A 26325-nucleotide genomic window follows, 5' to 3' on the forward strand; every position below is an offset into this window, starting at 1 on the left:
ATCTGTTGGTGGAGCAGAAATGACAGCTTTCATTAAAGCCTCTATGGTGGGAGATAGGATGGTCATAAGAAAAAAGCCTCTCCATAATCCACTTTATGGCCCTGTCAATAATATATCGAGCTAAAGAAGGGCAAACTTTGTGAATTATTTATAAATCTATCTTCCTGGTGTGGGCTATAACATCATTACAGTGACAGCACAAAGCCCTTAGCAGTATTTGATATTGTATTGCTGAAAGAGGAGTAGATAATGGTAGAGCATAAGCAAAATGAATCTAAGGTTCACATTCACTCACACACACACAAAAAAAGCCTAAACACAGCAAAGAAACCACAGAAGAAAAGCTCAATGTACAAAACTCTGGGGATATAATTTCAAAAGAGCATCTCGTCCTCTGGGTCATTTGTCAGTAAGTAAACGCACACACCAGATATCTTCAAGTAAGACGCTTTTGGAAAAATGGAGATTGTGTTCTTAACTAAAAAAGAAACATGATCACCTCTCAACTCCTCCCCCAGATTTTACAAAGCTCTTTTACTCCTTAACCATAATTCACCATGCATTTCTCTCAGGGCCTATTTTCTGGTGTCTAAAACTAAGCAAAGCATCAGTGACAGGGATGAAAGAAGAAAATATTCTATAAAACATTCTTTCAAGTGCTGTTTTTATCTGCCACTATGAGTCAACATGTTTTTGAGACGTATACTGAGTATTAACCCTGTTTATAATGGGTTGGGATAAACCAATGCACTTCAATTGTTTATGAGTAAGTGCACATAGGTCAAAATAACAGCGAAAACAAATATACTGTACATCTAAACATTTCAAGGCAGAACTTGATATGACACAAGCTGATGTCTGTCAGAGGATTCACCTTTTACTTATGACAGGTCCAGCATTCATCTTCATGCATGTCGCTTTCCGGATCTGGACGCCCACAGCACAGGTGGGGGTCCCATTCCAGGAGATGGTTCTGTTGAGATCCATGGAGGTGTCCTCAATACAGGGACCCCAGGCTGAGACCTCCCAGTAGAACACCATGCAAGGATGGTCATTGCAGACTCTCCAGTCTTCCAGGACTGGACTTGCTGGGCACTCCTTTCCATCTGGCAGGCAACACACAGGAGAGAGACACTGTGTCAAAGACACAAAGAGAATATAACCTGGCATTCTGAAAAAAAGGCTGAGTAGAAACGGTTCAGTGTTGTGCTCACACCAGTGTTAGTCCAAAAAACCAAGAATATTAAGCAGAGTAAAAGTGATTTGTACAAAAACTAAAATAAGTGTCAACTGGAGTACATGATGTACTTAGTAGAATGGCAGTGACCATGGGCAGCGTTGTGACAAAGTAAATGTTTGTTCTGGTTAGCTGAGCAGACACTTTACAAGTTACAGCTTGTAGGAGTTTCAATTACAAATGAAACGTCAGTAAGGTCAGACTTCTTTAGCCAATTCAAACACTACCCACAGCAACACCACAGCAATCTTTTCCTGTCACTGCTCCCTATGTCCAGGTTGTCGTATATTTAGTTATTAACTAGACAAACACTGTGCAGTTTTATATTCAGCCTCAATGACAGTGTAGCAGTCAACGCAGAATATCTGTGAAAGCCTTTACTTCCAAAAATATATTCATGATTGTGCAGTAGATTAGAATAGCAAAACTATTAGCATAGTATATTTAGCTACTTAGACTTTTTCCCGCTGGTTTGCAGACACCACTGAACATTCTGATTGAATATTAATTGCAATTGTAATTAAAATCATTACAGTACTGTTACTGTTTTACAGTGTGCCGTCTTCTTATGGTTGGCTATTTTAACCATGTTGTACTTTATATAATTAATCTTATTGTGCCATATATTCATGTGTTGTAAAGTATATTGTATATATTATGTGTGTATTGTTATAAAGTATACTGTATGTTATACAGTATATGTTTGTTTTTGTATATGTATTGTTTCATGACAAAACACCAGATCAAATCAAATTAAGCAACTTCCTATAGAAATTGTTATTGAGTTTAAAACACAGACACGGATAAATGTTTTGGCATTTTGTATTAGTAATATTAGTTTCTAATGTTTGGAAAAATGAGAAAAACTAGACTACACAGTAATTTTTGAGTGAAAGCAAGACCCGATGTCCACTACAAGGGACATGTTATTACAAAAGAATAAAAAACAGGTTTGAAAAAAAAAAGTGAAGTGCTTCTTACATCCCAAATACTATATTAAAACATTCAAAATATTAAAACATATTTACTTCAGGAAGGATCTATGTTAATTTACTGTGATTTTGTAAAATAGTCACTAACGTTAGATGGCACTCCTGACTCAATTGAAGATAATATTTTACAGCTGAAAAAGTAAAAACGTTTATGCTCACAGTAAACTCTAACTCCTTGTGTAACACAAGTGAAAATGCCACCCAAAAGAAAGAGCTATACTGCAGACTTCAAAGTGCAGGTCATAAAGTCTGCAGCTGAAACAAAGTCTGGAGTGAGTGACCATTCAGACAACCTGAAATAAATTGGTGGAGATGCTTTCTTGACATGGAGGAGGAAGAGTTCAATAAATTCAGTAATGCACTTCTGCTTGTCGTTATAGCCTACGCTCTTAGATGTACAGTAGGGTAGGTCACCTGATGGGCAGAGACAAGGAAAACAAAACCACAACAAAAACAAACCAACAGCACACGGACCATAACAACCAGTCAGTGCAGGGACTTTCCACTAGGGACAGTTCACTTGAGTAGAATCAGAGGTGCGATCTCGGGAGTGGTTAAGTGCCCCTATGACTTACACAAGGGTGGGGATGAGTTTGTCACTAAACCACAAACACACGCACCTTCCTCTGTTTTGCATTCCTGAGCATTTTCTTATTGTCCCACAATGTTAAAAGCAACCAGGCATATAAACACAAATACAGCATTCACACACGAACACACACAAACGCTCACAGCACCCCTGCCAGGAAGCAGATAGCCAGCAACATGGTAATAAACTACACAGTGAGGAACCTGGCTTAAGCTGTCAGATTCTTTCATCAGCTGTTATTGTAGATATGTGTTTGGTTACAGGGATTAATGGGTAGTCTCTGCCTGCCAAGGCTCTGCTGTCTGACTTGAAAAACACAACACTTGGTGCACACAAAAAATACTAGCCATAAAAAGAAACCCTGATAGCGTGTGGTCAACTCAAACCTCAAATGTTTTTTTTTTTTTTTAAGATGAAATGTGTCTAAATACGACCCTGAAATCTGCAGAAGTAACATCCAAGGTAAAGACACAGTGCTCACAGTGATAAAGACACTGGCTCAAGCAATCTTTAGTTTTGGTTTGCTGAGTTGAGCTTCACTTAGTTTTTCTTAAAATCCCAGAGACAAAATTAATCTATCCTGCCGTTCCCCATCTTGACAAACATCATAGTGCAATTTGGGTTCCTATATATATTTTACCACAGCAGTTTTTGAAAAAATACACTCAGTACTTTAAGGCAACATTGCTGGACTTCTGCCTCTGTTGGCTAAACACCGATTTGAGACATTCTTCACAAATAAACACAGCAACAAGAATGATTTATTAGCACAGGGTGAAAACACAAGCAAAAAGGGACTATTGTATTACCTTTCCCTGGGATGGCCAACACAGTACGAGTGCGGCTCTGTCGGCCCTCTGCGGTCTTAGTGGCACAGCTGTGGGAGCAGGGCGACCATGAGGACCAGGAGCCAACCACACAGTCTGAGGGGCAGGCCACCTCACAGGTCACCTCTGTGGGTGGTGGGTCGTCTAAACAATGGGCAGCAGGCACATTTACCCCTGACGAAGGCAAATAGAAATTAGAAAATTGAAATAGAGATATCAGCCTTAGATCTACAGAGCAATTGGATGTGTATCTCGCATTGGGACTGGATTAAAATCTGAATTTCAATAAGGGACATCCATGAAAGGACAAGGGTAAATGAGAGGTATGACACTATTTGTAACAAGCATTACTACACATCTCATCTGATCATACTACAGGAGTGCAAGACAGTTCTTGCCAAAATAAAAAAATAACAGTCGCAGATTTAAAATGCACCCAAGAGGACACACTGATTATAATCCAAATACATAAATCACATCTAGATTTGAGCAGCAATTCATTTTGATCACACTGCATTTTAAATGGAGCACAACTACAAATATGCGGTCAGCTACTGCCTGTCTCAGCTGTCTGCGGTTTCTGTAGTTTAACATTTCCAGTAAGCTCTGCATGTTCCTTCACAGATAGACAGGAATCCTGATGAGGCACGGGAATACATCATGAGTGGAGCTTTTTGCGGTCCCGGCTGGTAGCAGGAAGGTTAAGGCACATATTTTGGTGTCTTGCTGGTAGTAGATATGTTTATAATTTTTTTCTTCTTTCCTATACTTGCAGCGCTTGCGAAATGCAAAATGTTTTTGATCCTTTGGTGGAAACACTTCCTCAATAAAAGGCTCACATCAGAAATTGGTAGACATGTTTCCTAAGTGTTAGAAAAATGATGTCAAACAAAAATAGAATTTGTGAAAGAAAATTATAAGGCAGTGCCATTGGTATTCTGAGCTAGTTTTAAAATCTATCCTTCAGCCTTCATCTTGCAGTCATGATATGAAATATTTATCGCAGTGCTCAGTTAACTTCTCTTTGAGGAGGGGAACAGCTAGAACCTTTTCCCTTTACTGTACATGATAATGACTCTTTTATTGTGTGATTAAACATTAAAATTACAGAAAAATCTTCTGCCATGAATGTTAAAGACATTTCTTGTGCATTTTTGTCGGACCTTGCTCAGAGTTAGCACAGTGCTTCAGATTTCTCTAATGTCTGAGAAAGATTCATTTCAGAAACAGGGATGGCATCCTGATGTCAAAACAATGCCAGCAGCAGCCAAAGCATTGTTTTCAAATACGCGTTCACACACAACACTTGAGTGAACTTGCCACTACATCATAGAATATGGTTTAACAATAACAACCCCAGGGCAGAGCTGTCATCAATTTGTCTTTTCCCCCATCTCCAAGCAAATACCCTTGATGCAGAGGAGGGTAGTGGAGAGAAAAAACGTATATATCACTCATCAGATAGATGTAAAATACTCCCTTGGGGAATTTTAAAACCTTTCACCCATAAATAGAGATTTCCAGTCATCAAAGTAACTGCTGTGTATACAGCAGGAAACATCAGTTGAAGTAACGGTGAAGCCCCACAGGCTACTGTATGTGGTGCATTATTACTTTCATTAATAGAGTTGCCGGTGGAATAAGACCTGAAGTAATTGAAGGTAAAAAAAGAAAAATAAAAAAAGATCAAACATTTGGTGTAAGTGACAATTTGTCATTTTTAGCATTGATACTATGTCTGAACACTAAGCTAAAACTAATGCAATGTAATCAAACAGTAAATGCTCCCTTCATGAACGTGACAATATTCAGCTGTTTTCGATAAGTGTTGATCCAGCTAAGCAGTTTGTGCAGATTTTGTCTGCATTTTTTGAAGCATTCAGTTGTAGTGAAACAAGAGTTTTGACTATTCTTTTGTCCTCTCTGTTTATATATGTTAGGCTAGGCAAAATAACTGAAACACCCCTCTGTATAATGCAGCCCATTCAACAAGAGGACCAACTACAGACCACACAGTTGAATGACCATTTCTAGAAAACAGTTAACAAAAGTTATATAAATGAATCACTTCCACCCACCGTGAATATGTCCTGACATGGTCAGTCATTACCTGTTACATACTGTTTTAAGTTTTTACAATTTCGGCAAAATCCACTGCAAGAAGGAGCAGAGAAGCCAGACAAAGTCTCATAAGCTCAGTTTTCTCTACAATGTATTATCAATTCTGAAACCATCATTGAACTTATGGCTGGGGGTAATAGTCAGATGATAACAGCCACCTTAAAGATCAATCTACTGTACTTCTGCACACTATAGTGTACTTCAGGCCCTGTGTTTAGTTAATTCTATTCTGACTAAAGCAACATATAATTATAAAAAAAAAAAAAAAAATTCCCGTCTCACCCCTATGGGTGGTGTGTCTTCCTCAATCTCGGGTCCTCTACCAGAGGCCTGGGAGTTTGAGGGTTCTTCGCAGTATCTTAGCTGTTCCTAGCACTGCGCTCTTCTGGACTGAGATCTCTGATGTTGTTCCTGGGATCTGTTGGAGCCACTCTCCCAGTTTGGGGGTCACAGCCCCGAGGGTGCCGATTACCACGGGGACCACTGTTGCCTTCACCTTCCACATCTTTTCTAGCTCTTCTTTAAGCCCTTGGTATTTCTCCAGCTTCTCATGTTCCTTCTTTCTGATGTTGCTGTCACTACATCTACCACTACGGCTTTCTTCTGTTGTTTGTCCACCACTAATATGTCCAGTTGGTTAGCCATCACCTGTTTGTCGGTCTGTATCTGGAAGTCCCACAGGATCTTAGCTCGGTCATTCTCCCTCACCTTTGGAGGTGTGTCCCATTTTGACCTTGGGACCTCCAGCCCATACTCGGCACAGATGTTCCTGTACACTATGCCGGCCACTTGGTTATGGCGTTCCATGTACGCTCTGCCTGCTAGCATCTTACAACCTGCTGTTATGTGCTGGATTGTCTCAGGGGCATCTTTGCACAGCCTGCACCTGGGGTCCTGCCTGGTGTGGTAGATCCCGGCCTCTATCGATCTTGTGCTCAGGGCCTGTTCTTGTGCCGCTACGATCAGTGCCTCTGTGCTGTCTTTCAGTCCAGCTTTTTCCAGCCACCGGTAGGACTTTTCGATATCAGCCACTTCTTGTATCTGTCGGTGGTACATGCCGTGCAGGGGTTTGTCCTGCCATGATGGTTCTTGCTCTTCGTCCTCTGCATCGGGCTTCTGTTGCCTGAGATATTCACTAAGTATTCCATCGCTTGGGGCCATCTTCCTGATGTACTCATGGATCTTGGCCGCTTCATCTTGGATGGTGGCTCTGACACTCACCAGTCCCCGGCCTCCTTCCTTCCTCTTAGCGTACAGTCTCAGGATGCTGGATTTGGGGTGAAGTCCTCCATGCATTGTGAGGAGCTTCCTTGTCTTGACATCAGTGGCTTCTATGTCCTCTTTTGGCCAGCTTATTATGCCAGCGGGGTATCTGATGACTGGCAGGGCGTAGGTGTTGATGGCTTGGACCTTGTTCTTCCCATTTAGCTGACTTCTTAGGACTTGCCTTACCCTCTGTAGGTATTTGGCTGTGGCTGCTTTCCTTGCGGCTTCTTCCTGGTTCCCATTTGCCTGTGGGATTCCAAGGTACTTGTAGCTGCCCTCAACATCCGCTATGCTGCCTTCTGGGAGTTCAACTCCTTCAGTCCTGACAACTCTCCCTCTCTTTGTTATCATTCGACCACACTTGTCCAGTCCGAATGACATTCCAATGTCGTTGCTGTATATCCTGGTGGTATGGATCAGTGAGTCGATGTCTCGTTCAGTCCTGGCATACAGCTTGATGTCATCCATGTACAGGAGGTGGCTGATGGTTGCCCCATTTCGCAGTCGGTATCCGAAGCCAGTCTTAGTGATGATCTGGCTGAGGGGGTTCAGGCCTATGCAGAACAGCAGCGGGGACAGAGCATCTCCTTGGTAGATGCCGCACTTGATGGAGACTCAAGCTATTGGCTTGAGGTTGGCTACTAGGGTTGTTTTCCACAGTCCCATTGAGTTCCTTATGAAGGTTCTTAGGGTCCTATTGATGTTGTACAGCTCCAGGCATTCCAGGATCCATGTGTGAGGCATTGAGTCGTAGGCTTTCTTGTAGTCAATCCAGGCGGTGCACAGGTTGGTCTGCCTGGTCTTACAGTCTCGAGCGACCGCTTTATCCACCAGTAGTTGGTGTTTTGTTCCCCTGGTGTCCTTACCTATTCCTTTCTGGGCCCCGCTCATGTATTGAGCCATGTGCCTACTCATCTTAGCCGCTATGATGCCCGACAGGAGCTTCGATGTTGTGCAGAGGCAGGTTATCGGACGGTAGTTGGATGGGACTATATATATATATATATATATATATATATATATATATATATATATATATATATATATATAGGACCCCTATATAAAATATTATTATTATTATTATTATAATATTACAACATTAGATTTTGCATCAATCTAAGAAAAAAGAAAAGTATGAAATGTCATGCAAAACTTAAGAAGCTTCCCAGTGCTCCAGGCATATTTAATAATTTGTTTTGATGTGTTATTACCAAAAGCAGAAGTGTTTGCTATACCTTTACAATCAGTGCAATTTAAAATCATTTTTTAGCAGTTCTGCTTGAAAATCACACACCACTAATGAATATGCCTGGAAGACGTGCCTGAAGAGTACTGGTACGATAACATGAATCCACAGTCACAGTTTGTGATACAAATACATAGCTACTCTAGGGGTCCTTTTTCATTATTAATACTGGGATCTGTTGTTGGGACTCCTACTCAGATATCACTACTTCTTGGATGCAATTTCAATATGATTTCTATTCTACTCACCCACCCACCAATTAATCTGATCCAATTAAACTGAAAGTCCTCGCCTTTGCTTAAAAGTTAATAATCACATCCACTCTGCCCAGGCAGCTTTTAAGACAAAGCTGGCAGGCAAAAAGCAACAAGGCAAATTGGGCAAAATCACTGTGAACATCAAAGTGGCCTGGGTTACTAATAGACATTTTTTCTGTATTTGTCTGTCAATCATGTAACTTTAGAATTTCATTATTAGTGACAGTCACATAGAAAAGTTTAGGGTTTCTTTCCTTAGTTGATGCTCAACACAGAATTTTGCTGACCAGTCGAGCAGAAAGAGTTCAGGCTGATGGGTTACTGTTTTTTGTTTTAAAAATGTCAGACTGTCTGTAGTTTTATGGCTGTTGGGCAATATGCATCTATAAGGGATCAGATCTGTCATGTCAGCTGTCAGTCACAGGTGCATCCAGTATGTTTGAGTCAGCATGTCCTGTGGTTGCTACAGTAGTTTGGAAATAGGACCGACTGCTCTGGTGTGAATGGTCACTGTGTAGCAAGTGGGGGCTATGGGAACACTCAAAGTTGTCAAAACAACTTTACTAGGCCTGAGGCGAAAAGCCTGTGGGACAGGCTAATGCAGCACTTTTACTTTTAATTTGTTATACTTTACAGCCCAATAAAGTTGTGGAATATATCAAGTACCCATTAGCCTCCCCTTGGTGTGATGGCACATTATTTTTAACTTAGTTAACTCAACAACTTGAGATTTACCTCCATCCAACTCAAAATGCAACTTTAAATGCACATACTAAGAAAAATAAGATGATAATTGTGTTTTGCAAAGTTTCAGATAACATGGTTTAAAGTTTGCAAGTTCTAGTGTCTGTATGAATGTAGTCACCATAAGACCTGAGGGACTGTCTTGATTCTCTCTCCTACAGTAACTCTCTCCCAAATCTCTCTCATACATCAGTCAACCCTCTGAGACAAATAAAAGTCACATTCATAATTCTACATAAAAAAACACATACATTTTACACAGTCTCAGTTACTTTAATATTAAAATAGTGATGTTATCTTATAGAATAAAAAATGTTTAAAGATGTAAATTTTAGGAACCTGAAAATCTGAAAACAGTAAGTGGGTTTGGAGAATAATAGAAAAATAGAATTACACTGAAATTATTTGTTCTAGTGGACATACAGTGGGAATCTTTAAATGTTATAGTATATTAGATAGATGGATAGATAGATAGATAGATAGATAGATAGATAGATAGATAGATAGATAGATAGATAGATAGATAGATAGATAGATAGATAGATAGATAGATAGATATCTATTACAGTGGTCACATCTTTAGTCTCTATTCGATGTCTCATGTTTTGTCTTTTCTCTTCTCTTCATATTGTTCTTATTTTTTTTTTTAATCCTTCTCACAGCAATGCAATGGTTAGTCACCTCACAACAAGAATGTTCCTAGTTTCAATCCTGCTCAAATCCTGGGACCTCACCGAGTGCATTTTTCATGTTCTTGCCATGGGTTTTTTTCTGGGTACTTCAACTTCCTCCCGCAGTGCTAAGACATGCAGTTTGTGATTTGGATAATTGGTGACTCTAAATTTCCCATAGGAGTGAGTGTGAGTGTGTGAGGTTGTTTGTCTCTATGTGGACCTGTGATGGACTGGTGACCTGTCCAGGGTGTACCCCTGCCTTTCACCCAAAGAGAGCTGGGATAGGCTCCAGCAGGTCCCTGTGATCCTAAATAGGAATAAGGTGTAGATAATGGATGGAAATACTCTTCTTTACATTTTTTAAACACACACAGTCTCAGCCATTAAATTCCTCATATACTTGTGCTATGTTCAGGTGCTAAATGAAGCTAGATCACACACTGCCAATCATGCCAGAGCTGTTAGTCAAGCTGCAAATTCACACATCATATATTAACAGATCAAAGTCCGACACAGTAAATCTACTTATACCACAAAGACTAGAATGCTATTACAGTAATTATACTGGGACTTACTGAAGGTTTTAACAAATATTATATTGTACAACCACTAATGATTTTGTTTGGACTATTTGAGGACTGGGTCTGCAGAGCTTAAAGTGGACTATTAGATGACAGAAAACAGATGAGGAAAAGAATAAACATAGAACTAAAAGTGTTCTCATGCTATGTGATGCATTAGATTGCTGAATTTTCTGAAAGATAAAAAAATAACTATAGTCCTCCACCCCAGGTGTTGCTCCTTTTAGCTCATCCTCTTGACTGAGCCCCAAAATGTCCTTAAACACCCCTGTGCCAGTCAATTCCATTTCATCCATACCTGAGTGGTTTTAGGAATTACCTCATATATTTGCCTAGCAATAAAAGATGGCATTTAGGTGATAGAGGATGTTTTCTGATTGCTTGAGCAGCCATAGATAATAATTTAAATCCCCATCAGACAGACTTTGCGGGGAAAGTGTTGTCTCTTACTCTTTACAGGCAGGGACTTTCCTCAGACAACTTCATGAGTTTTCAGGCTTGAAATGCAGACCAGTTTTATCTTGAGAAATTGGAAACCAGATGCTTACTCAATCAAGGAGTAAAGTGGAGAAAACACAGTATATCTCTGGAGTGTCTGTCACTCTATGGAAGTTCACAATCTTAAATGGTAACTGCCAGTTAACATACCCACTTCCTTTATTCCAGCTGAGTGTGAATACTCTATATTTACCACCTAAGACAATTAGCTTCATGGTTTAAGATTTGTTTTTCTAACATACATATTTTCATTCAAGGCAGCTACATGTGGGGAGCATTTGGAAGCCTGAGCTTAGAGTGACTCTACATTAAACTGAACCACTCAAAAATGTCAGTAGTTTTTATGTTCTGAACATAAAAGCACGTCCTAATGGAGCCATTCCTAATGGATGGTGAAAAGGAATGTCAGCCATGATGGACCTTTCCACAAACATCAGACGTCAGCAATCATTTAGAGTTGGGGTATAAAAAGTGTGTGATGTAAGGGATTACAATGATATGTCTCTTTAAGGTTTGGAAATACTTTTTTCAGTCACATTATTGGAATACTATATGATCATGTCGTCAATGTGATCCAATTACAGAATATGAATATATAAATTTAATACAAATTCAGCTCAACTAGACTGATGTAGAAAATAAAATCAATAGTAAATAATAAACTCAATAAGATAGCATCTTTAAACAAGTTATAAGAGGTGGGTTCTCAAGAAAAGATTCAACCACTCTATCACACCAATGTATATTATTCCAGTTTAAAAGTTGTGTATGAATGCATTCATAATTGGGTTAGGGGTTAAAGCAGGTTTTAAGAGAATAAGGAAACATCTGCTTAAAATGGGGACACGGTAAAACCAGGCTAGGCCAACAGGCCCTAACTGACTGAGATTTCTCCAATTAAAAATGTCTTTCCTTGAACAAAGGAGGGCAAGCCAACATGAGCTGGAAGGTAGACAGTTTAGTTTACCTCCACTTCTCAAACCCTTTCACTTCTTACCCATAAATAGCTTTGAACCTTAACTTCTTATCTTTCAGGAGTTCTCAGACTCCATCACAGTGTACTATAGATAAAGACAAAGCCAATTCAACTAATGCATGTGTATGTTTTGAAGACAAGTTGCTGCTATTAACACAAAATATTCATAAATATCATAGATTGTTCTTGTTATGGACAGATTATTGTACACAATCCTTTCATCTCTGCAGACATGTCACTCCTACCTCTCCTTTCTCTCGCTCCTCTCTGCATGTCTCACCCTGTCAAATATTCTTTACACTTCTGGAAAAAGTAAAAATGATTGAAACCCAGGGAAAAGAGGATATTCTCATACTTTCCACAGTCAGCCTAAACATACCTGTCATAAAATCTCCAGATTCCCCTGTTAAAACGTTAAAGTACTGTAACATATTATTAAAATATTTCCAAAGAAAAAGCACCACAGGAACCAAAAGCTGCTACAGACATTAACTATTTTCCAATGCTAAATGCACTTTAGGGCAGAAGATCTGATTGCTGTATTTTATTTTAATCTTATGAGTCTTCAAAGATTCCATGAACATTTTTTTAATATTGTGTAATACTCCTCTAATTTGTGTGACAAAGCAAATGTACTAGATCTTAAACAAATGATCCATTACCTTAAATAAAATCCTGGTATGGGAAATTAAACCTGGGCAAGCTATTATTTGGGGTTACTGCTCAACAACTGGATAGGGAGCTAATTTCTTTAAAACAGCAACAAATCCAGACATATTGTACAGAGCAAGCACAAGGGTTTACCAGACAGTAGGTTATTATATTTTAGTCATTGAAACCAATTATTAATGCTGTATTATTCTTGTAATAACTGTAAATAAATAAATAATAAATCACCCACTACAAAGCTCTTATTTGACAGAGATGAGGTAGGATCCAGACATTCAGCTCTATAGATTCTATCTGCAAATGAAGCAAAACAGCATGAAGCACATGAAGTGACATGTGTAGAGAGTTACACTAACATGATGTTATATTCTCTATTTGGCTATTTATATTCCTCATTCAACCTGAGGGACATTAGATAAGAGAAATGTAAGAGAAGGTCAGGTCCATTTTAACATTGAGCTGAGATTAGTTTTTTATGTGTTCTTCATAAAAGTTGTTTTGTATTTGAGATGGGGAATCTTCTGGGGGTACAGCAATTGAGGCCTTGAATAAACTCTGACCTTAATATGGGAAATTAAATTATTTCCGAGTCTTCCGTGACTGGCAAAAGCTTGAACTTTATTTTTCCCCAGAGAGAAGCATGTCTTCTTGCTTTATTTCAGTATTTCAGCACTACACAGACAAATGTGTCCATTAACTTTTCTTGTGTAACAGATGAGAAGGAGAGCTTGAATGTGTTGAGTCTAAATGTGCAGACAGACTGGCAATTAGCAGCTGTTTCTCCAAGGTCTACTAAATTTATACGTCAAGCCCAATAGAGAAATAACTTAAAGCATATTGCATCTAGAGAAAAACCTGCCCATGATTAAAAAGGTTATTGAAGTTTTTTTGCACAAAAAACATAGCAACAGACTAATTATCTGTTTTTATATCTCTCATCATGCAGTTCACTAAAGAAAAAAAAAAGTTCTGCATTTTAAAATGTTGGTGATGGCTTTATCAGATATAATGAACATGTGGAAGGTGCATACCATTGCAATAAAGAGAATTTAGAGTCACCAATCAACCTGACATACATGTTTTTGGACTGTGGGAGGAAACCAGAGTACCTGGAGAAAACCCAACAAAGCACAGGGAGAACATGCAAACTCCACACAGAAAGGCCTCTGATGGGTTTCAAACCAGGAACTTTTTGAGGCAGCGGTAATGACCACCAACCTACCGTGCTGCCACTTCAAGGGATCATTACTAGTCATATTTTTATCAGAAGTTTTAATAAAAAAATAAAACAGAAAAACAGCAAAAATGGAAATAATGCTCTCACCAGGCCTTGAGGAGAATTGTATTTACAGTATAAAGTATTAGCTGTGAAATTGTGAGTCATGCTGACATTCTCAGTGAGGCTTGTAGTCCTTTCCTGCATCACTGTTATTCTTGCATTGTGTGAAAATACAGAACTCCTCCAGTGGTTTGCATCACTTAGCAACTGTTGTGACTGTGTGTGAAAATAACCCAACATCCTTCAATGGTAAGTCAGAAAAGCCAATTAAAGAAGCAACAGTGAACAAGTGCCAACATTCACTAACAATAAATCTGCTGCAGATAATTTCATAAGCCTTTTTTTTCACTCAAACTGGCCAAAGTGTACAATCTTCATTGTCTTGTCAAAACTCATTAAATTCTCCCATTGGCTAATATGTTTACATCCTCCTCTGCCTTCCTGATAAACACACACATGATCCATTGTGACAGAATAATAAAATGCAGGGAAAAAAAGGCAGCAATTAGGTTTCTAATCTATGGAGATGAGCAATTAAGGCCTGGTAAGATGCTGTGATTTTTAATCAGGCCAATGTTTTCTGTGCCCATAAACTCAGTGTTGGTCCCTTATGAATAATGTATGCTCCCTTAAAGCGGATGTCCCTGTTACACAGTGTGATGATATGGCTGTGCACAATAGATCACATTATACCCAGTAGTTCATGCATCAAAATGCTACAGATCACATTAGATGTCCAGATTACAGCGCTGATGTGTTTACTACAGGCTGGATGATTTTACAGCTACTTTAGAGGCTTTAGTCTAATTAGATTTGTGAATAAGTGCTGCCGTCTGGGATTAGCATCATTTAAAACATTCACGTGAAATTATATCAATATTGAGCTAATGGTAGTTTTTATTTACAGAGCAGAGAATATTGGTTAAAGTGTAAAAACAGGGGTAGCAATCTTCCCATCTAACGCTCTACATGTAAGAATATTTCCCAAAATGTCAAACTACTGCGTAAAGCAGGGTTTAGATGGAAGAAAGTCAACTATAAACCCAGTTTGTGGCTCCATAAAAGCCCACCACATGAGAGAGAAGCATGTTGATTTTGATGTGAACTGTTGATTTATGACGCTAATCTATGGGAGTACCTTCAGTGCTGACACAGGTCACATTCTGGACTGACATTCCTGGACCACAGGCGCTTTTATTGTGAAGGCAAGGTCCCTCTTGGACTTGCCACAGGTAGCAGGCAGGATCTTCACAGGGGATAGATTCAACAAGATGTGGACAGGTCTCTGGAGAACTGCTGGACTCCCACAACACCTTTCTCCTCCTCTGTCTGAAACCTGACAGAAAGCAAGTGGGGAGGGAGGAAAGAGAAAAGGCCAGAGAAGCTATTGACATTCCTGTACAAAACAGTAATCATGTTGTCTCACTCAAATACACCCACTCACTCCCAATCACAACAATTCAGTACTATGATGCATTTATTTAACTTGTCCCAAATGGTAATGGTGTCAAATTTGGCAGCCAAGTTATGTGTGATATTCAGTAATTCATTTAATTATTGCTATAATTATCTGAAATAAAAATAAAATCTTTGAATTCAGGCTTCGGTGCAGTTATGTGCAGATCCCCTGCTTCTGGCTGCTGCAGTGTACTTATACCTAAATTAAAGAGATGGAGAGTTTACTGGGCACTATCTCTGTATGGCATAATAATTCATTAAAAATAAAATTATATTTGTTATAGGTTCACTCTAAATTCAAGTGGCTTTGTTATTCTATTAACTTTTTCACCTTTTTTAGAAATGAGCTGTTTTGTAGTAGAGAAGCAAGTAATACATCCATTTATGAGTCAATTTCAGCACCAGGAGCTGTCCACAGAATCCATTAAAATGCTTGGTGCAAAGACAAAACCTGATTCTCTCCACATGAAGTTCCATATGGCACTTTGTTAAATTAAGATTATTTTAATTTAACCATTGTAGAATCAATAGTATACATGAGTTATGTTATGATGATCTTCATATGAAGTGGAATTATTTTTTCGGATTTGCCGTAATGGTCCCGGCAGTTGTCAACCTGCACAATTATTTTCTTCTCTCAAAGATAAAGGTTAGCGTCCATCTAAGTAACTAAACTAGGTTAACCTTAAAAACACTCATATTCAAATTTGAAAAAAAAAAAAAACATTGCTTATTCAATTTTCAACATTCATTATCCACTGATTATCCTGTAAAGGGTGGGCTGGAGCCAATCCCAGCTGACATTGGGTGAGAGGCAGGGTACACCCTGGACAGCTCACCAGTTTGTGACAGGGCTGACACATAGTGACAGACAAACACTCACATTCGTACCTACAGACAATTTAGAGTCTCTAATCCTAATCCCTAATCCTGAACTGCATGTCTGTGGACTGTGGGAGGAAACTGGAGCACACAGAGAAATGCAAAGAGAATGTCTCCAGGTTCATATGGGTTTCTAACCCAGAGCCTTGTAGCTGAACAGTGCTATGCTGAACATTATTCTACCCTGTCACTTTCAATATTTATCTCTAATTCTATTATTTAAAAGTATAAAAAAGAAATACATGTTGAACATATTTGCTCATTTTTTAATAAATATGTATAAATTAAAAAGGCTGCAACTTTAAAATATCCTCACTTTGTCTCAGACTGCTAAAGTCTGACTTCAGATAACTTTGAAATGTATTTTTTCCCAGAACAATGAGTGGTCAGTACAGAAAATAGAAAGTATTACTTCAAATCTGCTGTATATTTATATGGGTACCTGTGTGTTGTTTAAAAGCAAAACTGAAAAAATTGTAAAATCATGTAAATAGGTTGAAGGGAATTCATATTGTTTCCCATTGATGTGTAAGAAAATATTAGTTGAAAAAATTCAATGTGAGCAAAACACAAAACACAAAAATAAACATCCCACATCAGTGTGGGAGAGTGTAAGTAGTTTGAAAACATTTTAATGTCCTTTGACTAGATTACTGTTGTGAACAAGTCATATGAATTCTAATAGGCATTCTCTAATTGGCTGATTCAATTGCATCACTACATTGAACCAGCTGTGAGCCATTAGTTGAGGGAATACACATTTAAGCAGGAACAATGAGAGGAAGAGCAAGAATACCGTATTGCATGGCATCTTAAACCAACAGATTACCACATCACCCTATTTAATCATCCACTTTTTTGCTTGGTTTCCTTTACCACATGTTGGCCTTTTACAGCTTTTACACTCAATCATCTGTGTCCATATAGAAACTGTGTATATTTTTTAATTGGCTAAAATGTCTACAGCAATGACAACTAAAAGGGCATTTAACAAGACATGGTTTAAGATGCTTTAAATACACGTTTAGTGAATTGTCCAATAACATGATCCATATTTTGACAAACTCATTAAGCCAGTTGTCTAATCAGTTACATAATTTTGATTCATATTCCCCACTCTGAAAAATTGATTTTCTCATAAAATATTTATTTCTTCATGAAAAGGTTCTCACTGAGTGGACACCTCATGTTTTAATCTACAGTCTATTGACTACTGAGCTCTTCCTATTCCCTAAGGACACAGAAAAATGTTCTGGTAGATGAAAGATGGTAGAATAATAATTTTATTTCTAGGCTTCAGCACTTCCTCCAGAAAATGGCCATAATACTTGAGCCGCTGCAGCTTTTATTTTTGAGCCGTACTCATTTTACCACAACTCTGACACTTGGCAGAAAGGTCCCACATTCTTTCCCTCGACAGGTGGAACTGTCTAACCCCAGGATGCCCACTCTACAAATTACATCCCCAGACCATCTACTGGTGTGAGGCACCAGTTCAGGAGTCTGATCCGAGCAGTGCTGATGAGTATGCCCTCAAAGTGCAAAGAGACTCTGCATCGATTGCAGTATGGCCCAGAGCACTTACTTCTACTCACATCCAAAGCACAAAAAAGAAAAAAAAAAACAATTTGGCATGGGCTTGCCCTCATGGATATTAATAATTGAAAGGTTTCTTGGTTGTACCAGGTTTATTTCAGCAAAACAAGAGCAAACCAGTGCTTTTCAGCAAACTGTTATTCAGGAATGACCCTCCCTCCAGCTCATTGACTTTTAGTTAAAAAAAAAATTCTATCCAGTAACGTCCTGAATTCATTTTTCCCACATAGTGGTGATAGAGCACATGAAACAATGTGAAAAGCACTAAAAGCTACTGTCAGGCAATTTTAATATGTAATTTGAATGAGAACAAAGCTCGGCCAACATAAGCAAATTAGCTGGTTGGCCCATCTACCTGAAAACTGGGATCTCACAGGCCTTTTGGTTGGAGACACATTGTAGTTTATTCTGTTGTTGTGAAACATAAAGGCTAAGTGCACATTCAATAGGAGCAAGAAATCCTCTGCAACTCAAAGACCACGGGCTAACGACTTGGATCATAACAATAGCGAACTACTCAGTAACTGTTCATTGTTTCTCAGTCACTTTTGCAGTTCACTGTGGGTGACTTTCTATTGGTTTCATACTCTGCTGTGAATTCTGCAACTTTATGAATGCCATCAAAAGACAGTGTGCCACAAGAGATCCCTGTGCAAAACAGCAGATGCTGTGCTTTCCACTCCTTGAAATATATTAATGCCACTGTCTGTGAGAGAAGCAGGCTCATCCCATAGAGATCCAGTGCTGGAGAGTGTGGGCACTGACCTGAACAATCCACCCTTCAGTCGCTCCCCAGGGTGCTTTCATGCACGTTTACTCATGGCTGGGATGAGGTCATGCTGCCCTTTTAGCAGAGCACTAACATACTAACAGCTCCGACCAGTGCCGGCACGCTGGCCGAAACACATACACTACACTACACACACAATGTGTACTGTAGATTCTCCAAAGCTGTTGGATTTGACATGCATTCACCTGTGCAAAAAGACAAGAACATTCAGACAGCCCCAGCTCGCTGAATACTTAAGCATACCCACTCACACACACACAGATGCACACACACAGGAAGCATCTTATCTGCTGAAATTCCCGTCACCCTCCTGGGGTCTGAGAGCTGAACTACAGGTGTGCTCTCTTTCTGTCTTTCATCTGTGGCGGTTTATACCTGTACTGCTATCTTCCAGAGCACACTTCCTCTCAGCCCGCCACTTATCAACAAACAATTTAAGATTCAAACATGCACTGCCTCTCCTGCTTTGACAGCGTTGCTCCCTTGCATTGTCATTTTCTCTTTTCGCCTCTGTCAGCCACAGTACTGTATCTCTCGCTCTCTCTCTCCTTCAGTATCAATATTTCAAAGGCACAACACAATCCATTGTTTAGACATTCAAACATGGTGCAGTGCTAAATTGAAAACATGTCCATGTATAATAGCTCTCAGGTTAGTTTGAAGCCCCTTGTTGACCTTATTGGACGTACTCAGCTCTTAGGCATGAATTGCTGTGAATCGCTGATTGTAAATGTACGACACAGCTATCTGCAATAGGACTCAGCCGTTAATTGTTTTTTGACTGAATGCTTGTAAAATCACCACTGGCCCATCTGTGCAATTATCAGTTTCAATTTTAAATCATAGCAGCTTGTTAGCTAGCTATTTGTAGTATATTTTTTTGGATGGTCTGTATCTGTCCTTCTGTCCCTCCATCTGTCAAATGTGATTCTGAGAGAACAGTACTTTGGATTTAAAGACAGCTGGAAAGATGATATACTTGAAACATTTTTTTTATTATTTACAAGAATACTTTAGTCCACTTTTTATGGGGTTGTTACATCTTGTGACAGCAGCTACTGTGGTCTAATTTATAAAGTGGCTGGCTGAAAATAACATAGCATCACCAAAGAAGAATCATGTCAGTCATCAGTGAAGACACAGTATTATTATTATTTTTTTTTCTGTGTGGCACATGTATTTTAACTCCTTTTTTCTTCTGAAGACATGTTTGTAGAACGTGTTTGGCCTTTTAAGTCTATTCATCCTACAGTCCTGCTTTTCCAAATACTAAAATATGCACTTATGTACTAAATCAAATGAATTGACCACAACAAATGTTATTATACACGTTCATCTACACCTTTTAGTCATTTTTAAAAGTATTGTGTTTTTAAACACCAGAACTTGCCGCTAGGAGGTGGCACTGTATCAATATGTAGATAGCATATTGATTCTGTTCAATACATTGTTGCACAGTGATTACTGTCTACAATGACAAAACACTGGAAATCTTTCAGACCCATAAATTATTGCATCGTACCTTTCTTCCCTTGTGGTACTTTGCAATTGTCATGTAGGCAGGCACCCCATGGTGACCACTGAGAGAGCAGGCAGTGGTGCTGGCAGGGGATGGAGCAGTGCTTGACACCCAAGGGGGGCTCTTCACCAGCACACAGTCTGGCATGCACAGGCCTGGAGACTGAACAAACAAAAGCAACACAGGTAAGGATAAAGCAGGGTTAAAAGATCAGGCGCACACAAATAACGGTGTGTGGACGTGTGTGTGTATGTGTGTGTGATTGCTATTGACTATGTTTTGAAATTGGAATCCAAAACAGAAGTATGTGCTTGATGTAAAAAGAGTGAAGAAGATGAAACAGCATCAGTGTGTTCGGACTGAAAAGTGTGGATGTAATTTGGTTCTGATTGAGAAGTTAGTTGTTTATATACTAGTAAAGGCTACAGCTTCAAGTTTTACACAATGTGTCGAGATGAAGGGCAAATTTAGCAAAGCTTTTTTGTGGAGTCAAAATAAAGGAGAAAAGAGAAAGAACAGAAGGAAAATAGGTCTTTTCATCTCATGTCTGCCTCAGGAGAATATTAAATGGAAGGCAGTGGCCATCTATGGGTTTAAACAGGAACTGAACAGGGAGATATTAAGGCAAGACACAGTGAAACCAATTCACTGCTGAGCATGGCTGGCATCATTTGTAGATCACAGAAAGCTCTGCCACCTGTAATGGGCTCTGACATTAGTCTCTCACGCTGAATAAGAGGGAATTTTTTTGCCTGTCCACAACACAGAGATTTATCCAGTTTAATATTCCATTTTGATGCACCTCCACACATGATTGAGAGGCAAATTTCCATTTAAATGAGAGCCCAAAGAGAAATTCAGTAAATGTCCATTACGCATTTTGTATTCTTACCAAAAGTAATTTACATGGCGTTTGATATCCTTTATAAAAATGAGATGCTTGCTTAAACACATTGATAAAGTTCATGGTACAGATCCTTCTGCTTCCCTAACTTGCGATTTCGTGTGTCGATCAAGTGCATTACTACATTGGACATCCAAGAGGTACAAATTATTTTCCACATTATCATATCAAGCAGCATCCCATACTGCAGACACAAAGCCACATCTGTTTACTTTAGCAAAAGTTGTGTGGGTCACGTCAAGGTAAATATTACAGCTGACGTATTGATCTGTGTTCCTCACATCCATTGGTTCAAAGAGCCGCCTTGATTGATATTCTATACTCAGCTAACACATTCACTGTCCAAATACACCTCTGGTCTTCTAGCATTTGTCTGGCTACATCTGGTGGGTTAAAGGGACATCCCACAGCAACTGACAAACCACCTCAGCTGTAAAATAAGGGCACACAGGACTCATCATGTAGACAGTATACCAAAAAATGCGTGGATGGAAGCCAAATTTTGTAGAGGTATCAGACAGACTTTTGCATTTCATAAAGCACACAATAATACGGCTGTCTTGGTGATTATTACAAATTATATATTTCATCTCCAAGCATATTGATTTATTTATCAAAAGAAATTAACTGGCTACATGTAAAACCTAAATATCCCACTGTTTCTGTGTTTTAAAATATCTAATGATAGAAACTCTTAGATGTTTTGAACACGTATCTGTGGTGCTACTCCCCCTCACTGATCTTTCAACTGTAATTTAACCCAGAGCAAGCTTGCAACAGATGGTAGGTTTTCTCTTTCTCTGTTCTGTCAAAAGAATAACTTCCACTACGCAGGAAGTGAGGAGTTGTTGAGTTCTAACAGTAAAGAAAAATGGGCCATTTCACATGCTGAGTGAGCAGAGCCACCACTTCTGGGCAAACAAAGAAAAGTGTGGCACTCAACTAAACTCAAACCTGGTAAACCAATTTATAAATTTCAGATTTTGCAGGAATTGCCAGTTTTGATTTGGTTGTTTGGTTACAAACTACACTGTAAAATGCTGTTCAGGAATATTTTCTGTGTGTGCATTTGTTGTATCAGTTTAAACATGCGTTAAGCATGAGTGTGGAACAATAAAACACAATGCTTTCATCATAGTGAAGAGCCACACACAAGCCATTCTCATATATGATATATAATAATAACGAAATCACAAGGTATAAGTTGATTTGTTGCACAGGAGACATTACACAATTGAATTCATGTCAATCATCAAAATAATAATACTAAATATTTTATTTTGTATCATAAGAATTACTACTACTGTATAAATCATATGCATTTCACATCATTTCTATACCTAACACTGTAATATTGCATTTTTTGTAGTAGTAGTTTTGTTGTGCCAGGATATGAAATGCTGTCACTGCCTGCGTGTCTTTGTGTTGTACGTGTGTACACACAGTTTTAGCAGAAACTAGGGCAGATTGATTTGATTTTTTTTTTTTATTTCGTTTGTTTGTTTTGTTTTGTTTTTTTTGGGTGGGGGGGTAGCAGTGACAATGCAATTGTACAAGTTTTGATAATGATAATGGTACATTTTTGTTTCTGTGAATTTAAGCAAAAAATATTAAAATCTGGAACTACTAAATAAAAGAATAATTAAATCAGATAATGAATCCGATTAGATATTTATACATCTGTATCTCCATAAAATTTACACTTCAGCATATTATGCATTAATTACACAGTACAATGCACTACAATGCATCTACAGTCATCTTATCTTGTTTGACCGATAAGCCATACTTTGGTACATTGGTTTTTCTTTCTAAATACTAAGCATACTACAGCCCATACCAAAAAACACATATGACTTGTCCTAAAAGATTACATGGCATTAAATAATGCACATGAAATACATGACAGATCAACTTCGAGGTTAAGGTTTAGTGGCGTTTTCCTCATGAGAGTTCCTCATGTGTCTGAAAGGATTGACTGAAAAAGAAGAAACAGCAGCAGTCCGGCTGCACAATTAGCATCTCAAATCCAAATTTAGACAAGCTGTCAGCACTGCCTTCAAGACAAAAACCACAATACGAGATGAAGTTCTCTCTCCTCTGGAATGACAGTAACTTTCTTCTTTTCTATCTTTAAATCTCTACATTGACTAACTTTGGTATGTTATGCCATCTGTCTACATTTTATTACAGCTTGTTAAATCTGCATAAAACTGACATAATGCATAATAAAACAAGAATAAATCACAGGGGCGAGGAATGATCAGGTTCCACTCAATGTTCAAAGTAAACTAATTCATCCCCTTTAATAATACTGCTGATATGGCATGTTTGATTTACTGGGAAAAGTAAAGAGTCTGATAAGAAATATTTCTCAAACCACATTCAACTCTTTCACTTGTTTTCTTTCACAATCCAGGCCACATACAATTACACAAATTGCACTATATAACACAACCCTGAGCATTACTGTGTCTACTCTGATATTAAAGAGATTTAGCTGGTTAGGTTTGTAACACAAACATTAATGAGAGGAGGCAAGATGGAAAACGGTGAAGAATACTTACTTTTAAAATACTTTTAAACTTTGGCTGTAATAATGTCTGTCTTTGTGTGTATTCTTGTGTGACTACAGTGACAGTGGCAAGGAGCTGCTATCCACTGCATCTTACAGACTTTTTAATAGGATTTCTACAACTGTCTAAACTAGGTATTTTTTAAAATCTTGTGCACTAAGCAATCTATCTCTTCTTTTATCTTGATGACTATGTACATATGACACATACTACATGTGTAGATGCTTTATCCAGATGGGGAGCACACACATAGTGGCTGTGACAGGTAGATACAGTACTAATAATGGACTTGTCTACAAATTGTATTAAGCATGAGGACATTTTCCTACTGCTCCTGTTATCTTAAAAGGGAAACAAGAGCTTTGTATTGGCAAAAAAAGTGAAGGTGAAATGGTTATGGCTGCATTAATGCAGCACTTTTAACTATATGCTTTACAATTAGCTTCTTATTTACTCATTCACCCATACACAGACAGATTAACAGCAAGCTACAGTACCATGTGAAGTTTTGCTCTGTTCAGTGTCCTGCCCTGTGACACTCGAACATTTGGACTTCCTGCTGAGCCACAGTCATCCTGCTATTCCTCTTATTTATAACATACTATGTGAGCACTAATTGAGATTAAAATAAGCATATAAGAACAGTGTGTCTGTTCATTTTCATGATCAGTGGAAAGTTTGTTAATATAGCACTTTCCAAGCTGAGCAGGCCAAGTCATCACAATTCCTCATATTCACCAACGCATATGCACACATGAATGGTGAGAAATGGTGAGTTGCCTCACAAGGCCGCTAAAATGGAGGTACTGTAGATTTTTAGTCTTTAATTTTTGTGGCACACTGGGACTGAGACGCACTTCATTAAAAAGGTGTTTTTTGTAGTCTTAGTTTCAAGGGGATTTGGGCACCCACTCTTCATCTCCCCTTTAAAAAAACTACAAAACTACAAATGCATTTACTAAGTAATCGAAGCAGGTTACAAACCAGCCACACAGTGGATCCTTGTTTTTAAAGGCCTATATAGAAAACACAGGCTCTGTAGTATACATATGCTTTAGCTACAGAAATATTTGTTTGCTTATGATTTTTCTCTCACCCACATAACCAATACAACCAACATGTTCTGCTGCTAACTTTCACCTTGTGCTCACAGATCATATCAAAACAGACCATAGAGTTTAGTTGGAATTTATTCATGGTGAATGTTTTGAGTCTTCCAGCGAGCCCTGGGTCAACTGTGATGAAGGTGCGTTTTTCTTACCTTCCTTCCTGTGATGTGGTGCTGAATCATCAGGGACTTGAACACAGTAGGTCTTCCTGGTCTGGATCCCCCCTCCACACAGAATACTGATGTTAGCCAGCCGCTGGTCCTGCTGGCTCAGAAGAGGGAGGATGCGGCATTCACCCCAGTCAGTGGTCCTCCACACATACCTGACAAAGCACAAAGACATGCAAATGTATTTGCTGTGTAAACAAGCAAACAGCAGTGGAGTCAGTGTTTGGAAGTATACATGAATACTGTGTGTATTTTCAGAAAGAAACCTGAAATCAGAAGCAAACTGATAAATTAATGTTTTTAAAAAGGCTAAATATCAGCAGACACAGGGTAGCAATGCCAGTCAATATAGTCAAATTACTGAGAGCAAGAGCCTCTTCTCATAGTTTTTCAGCACGCGTGATTATTTTAATTTCAGCACTTGAAAAAACCAAACTGTCTGGTTTCAACTATGAAAAAGGCAGTGGTGCAGAAAGCAATAATATTGGAGGTGTTTACCAGAACAACAGCCTGTAGTAATCTATCAAATGCTTAATTTCCGTAATGAGTTTTTCCTAATCATGTAAATCCTCTGTTCTCCGGCACTTCATGTAGATGTGGCAAATAAAACAAAAGCTACCAGCAGGGAAAGTAATTCTCCATTGACTACATTGTTTACTGCATGTAATATTAGCTAAATCCTAGCTTAACTCAAATGCACCTCAAACAATATGATTCTTTCAAATACTTGTCATCCATGTCATGTCCGTTGGGTCAAGAACTCCCAAAAGTACAAGAGTTTGTTGTAGGTGTCACAAGCTAATTGAGGTATTGCCAAATATTATGCACAAGATAATGGATAGTGGAATCATGAATATTTGCAGCCTCTAGGCTTTCTTTCATAATTATTCAGGTGAAAAAGCTCAGAGAAGCAAAAATAAAAATCATTATTTGGTTTTTAGAGATTACACATGAGCAGAGCTTTCGCTTCTGAGGTTTGTGAGCTGAAATCAAACTACCTGGGGCAGTTTGGAAGTAAATCTCCTATGATGTTGCAAGCTTCTTTTTCCTCAAGGGCAGGACATTGTTTCCCCCCGCCGACTGGGATCTGCGTCATGATCCGTGACCGAAGGCGGTAACCAGGAGACAGGTCGGTGGACCGGCAGGTCTTAGAGCAGAGGCTCCACGATGACCAATCAGATGTCTGACAGTCTTTGGGCATCACGCAAGCCTGGAAGGTCAGGGGGGAGTTGTCCTTGGTACAGAGGCTGTAGATTAAAAAGTTAAAAAAAATTAAAGGGAAAAATACCGCTATTATGAAACATCAACAAAATATCATTTGACAACATGAAAATTTTAACCCCTTCATAAAAAATAGAGCAGCTATAG

At 38.7% G+C, this 26325-nt stretch overlaps 1 protein-coding gene across 1 annotated transcript in view; it reads right to left on the bottom strand.

Moving 5' to 3' along the window:
* thsd7ba (thrombospondin, type I, domain containing 7Ba) overlaps positions 1 to 26325 on the bottom strand; it is a 197610-nt gene that overhangs the window by 60612 nt on the left and 110673 nt on the right. The window contains exons 6-11 of the mRNA XM_026294497.1: positions 25956 to 26204; positions 24943 to 25112; positions 20205 to 20363; positions 15095 to 15292; positions 3628 to 3819; positions 875 to 1106 (exon numbers count right to left, since the gene is read on the bottom strand). Coding sequence (XP_026150282.1) covers positions 875 to 1106; positions 3628 to 3819; positions 15095 to 15292; positions 20205 to 20363; positions 24943 to 25112; positions 25956 to 26204 — 1200 coding nt within the window. The remainder of the gene's footprint in view (positions 1 to 874; positions 1107 to 3627; positions 3820 to 15094; positions 15293 to 20204; positions 20364 to 24942; positions 25113 to 25955; positions 26205 to 26325) is intronic.

Source organism: Mastacembelus armatus, chromosome 21 (genome assembly GCF_900324485.2).
Source record: "Mastacembelus armatus chromosome 21, fMasArm1.2, whole genome shotgun sequence".
Taxonomy (NCBI): Eukaryota; Metazoa; Chordata; class Actinopteri; order Synbranchiformes; family Mastacembelidae; genus Mastacembelus; species Mastacembelus armatus.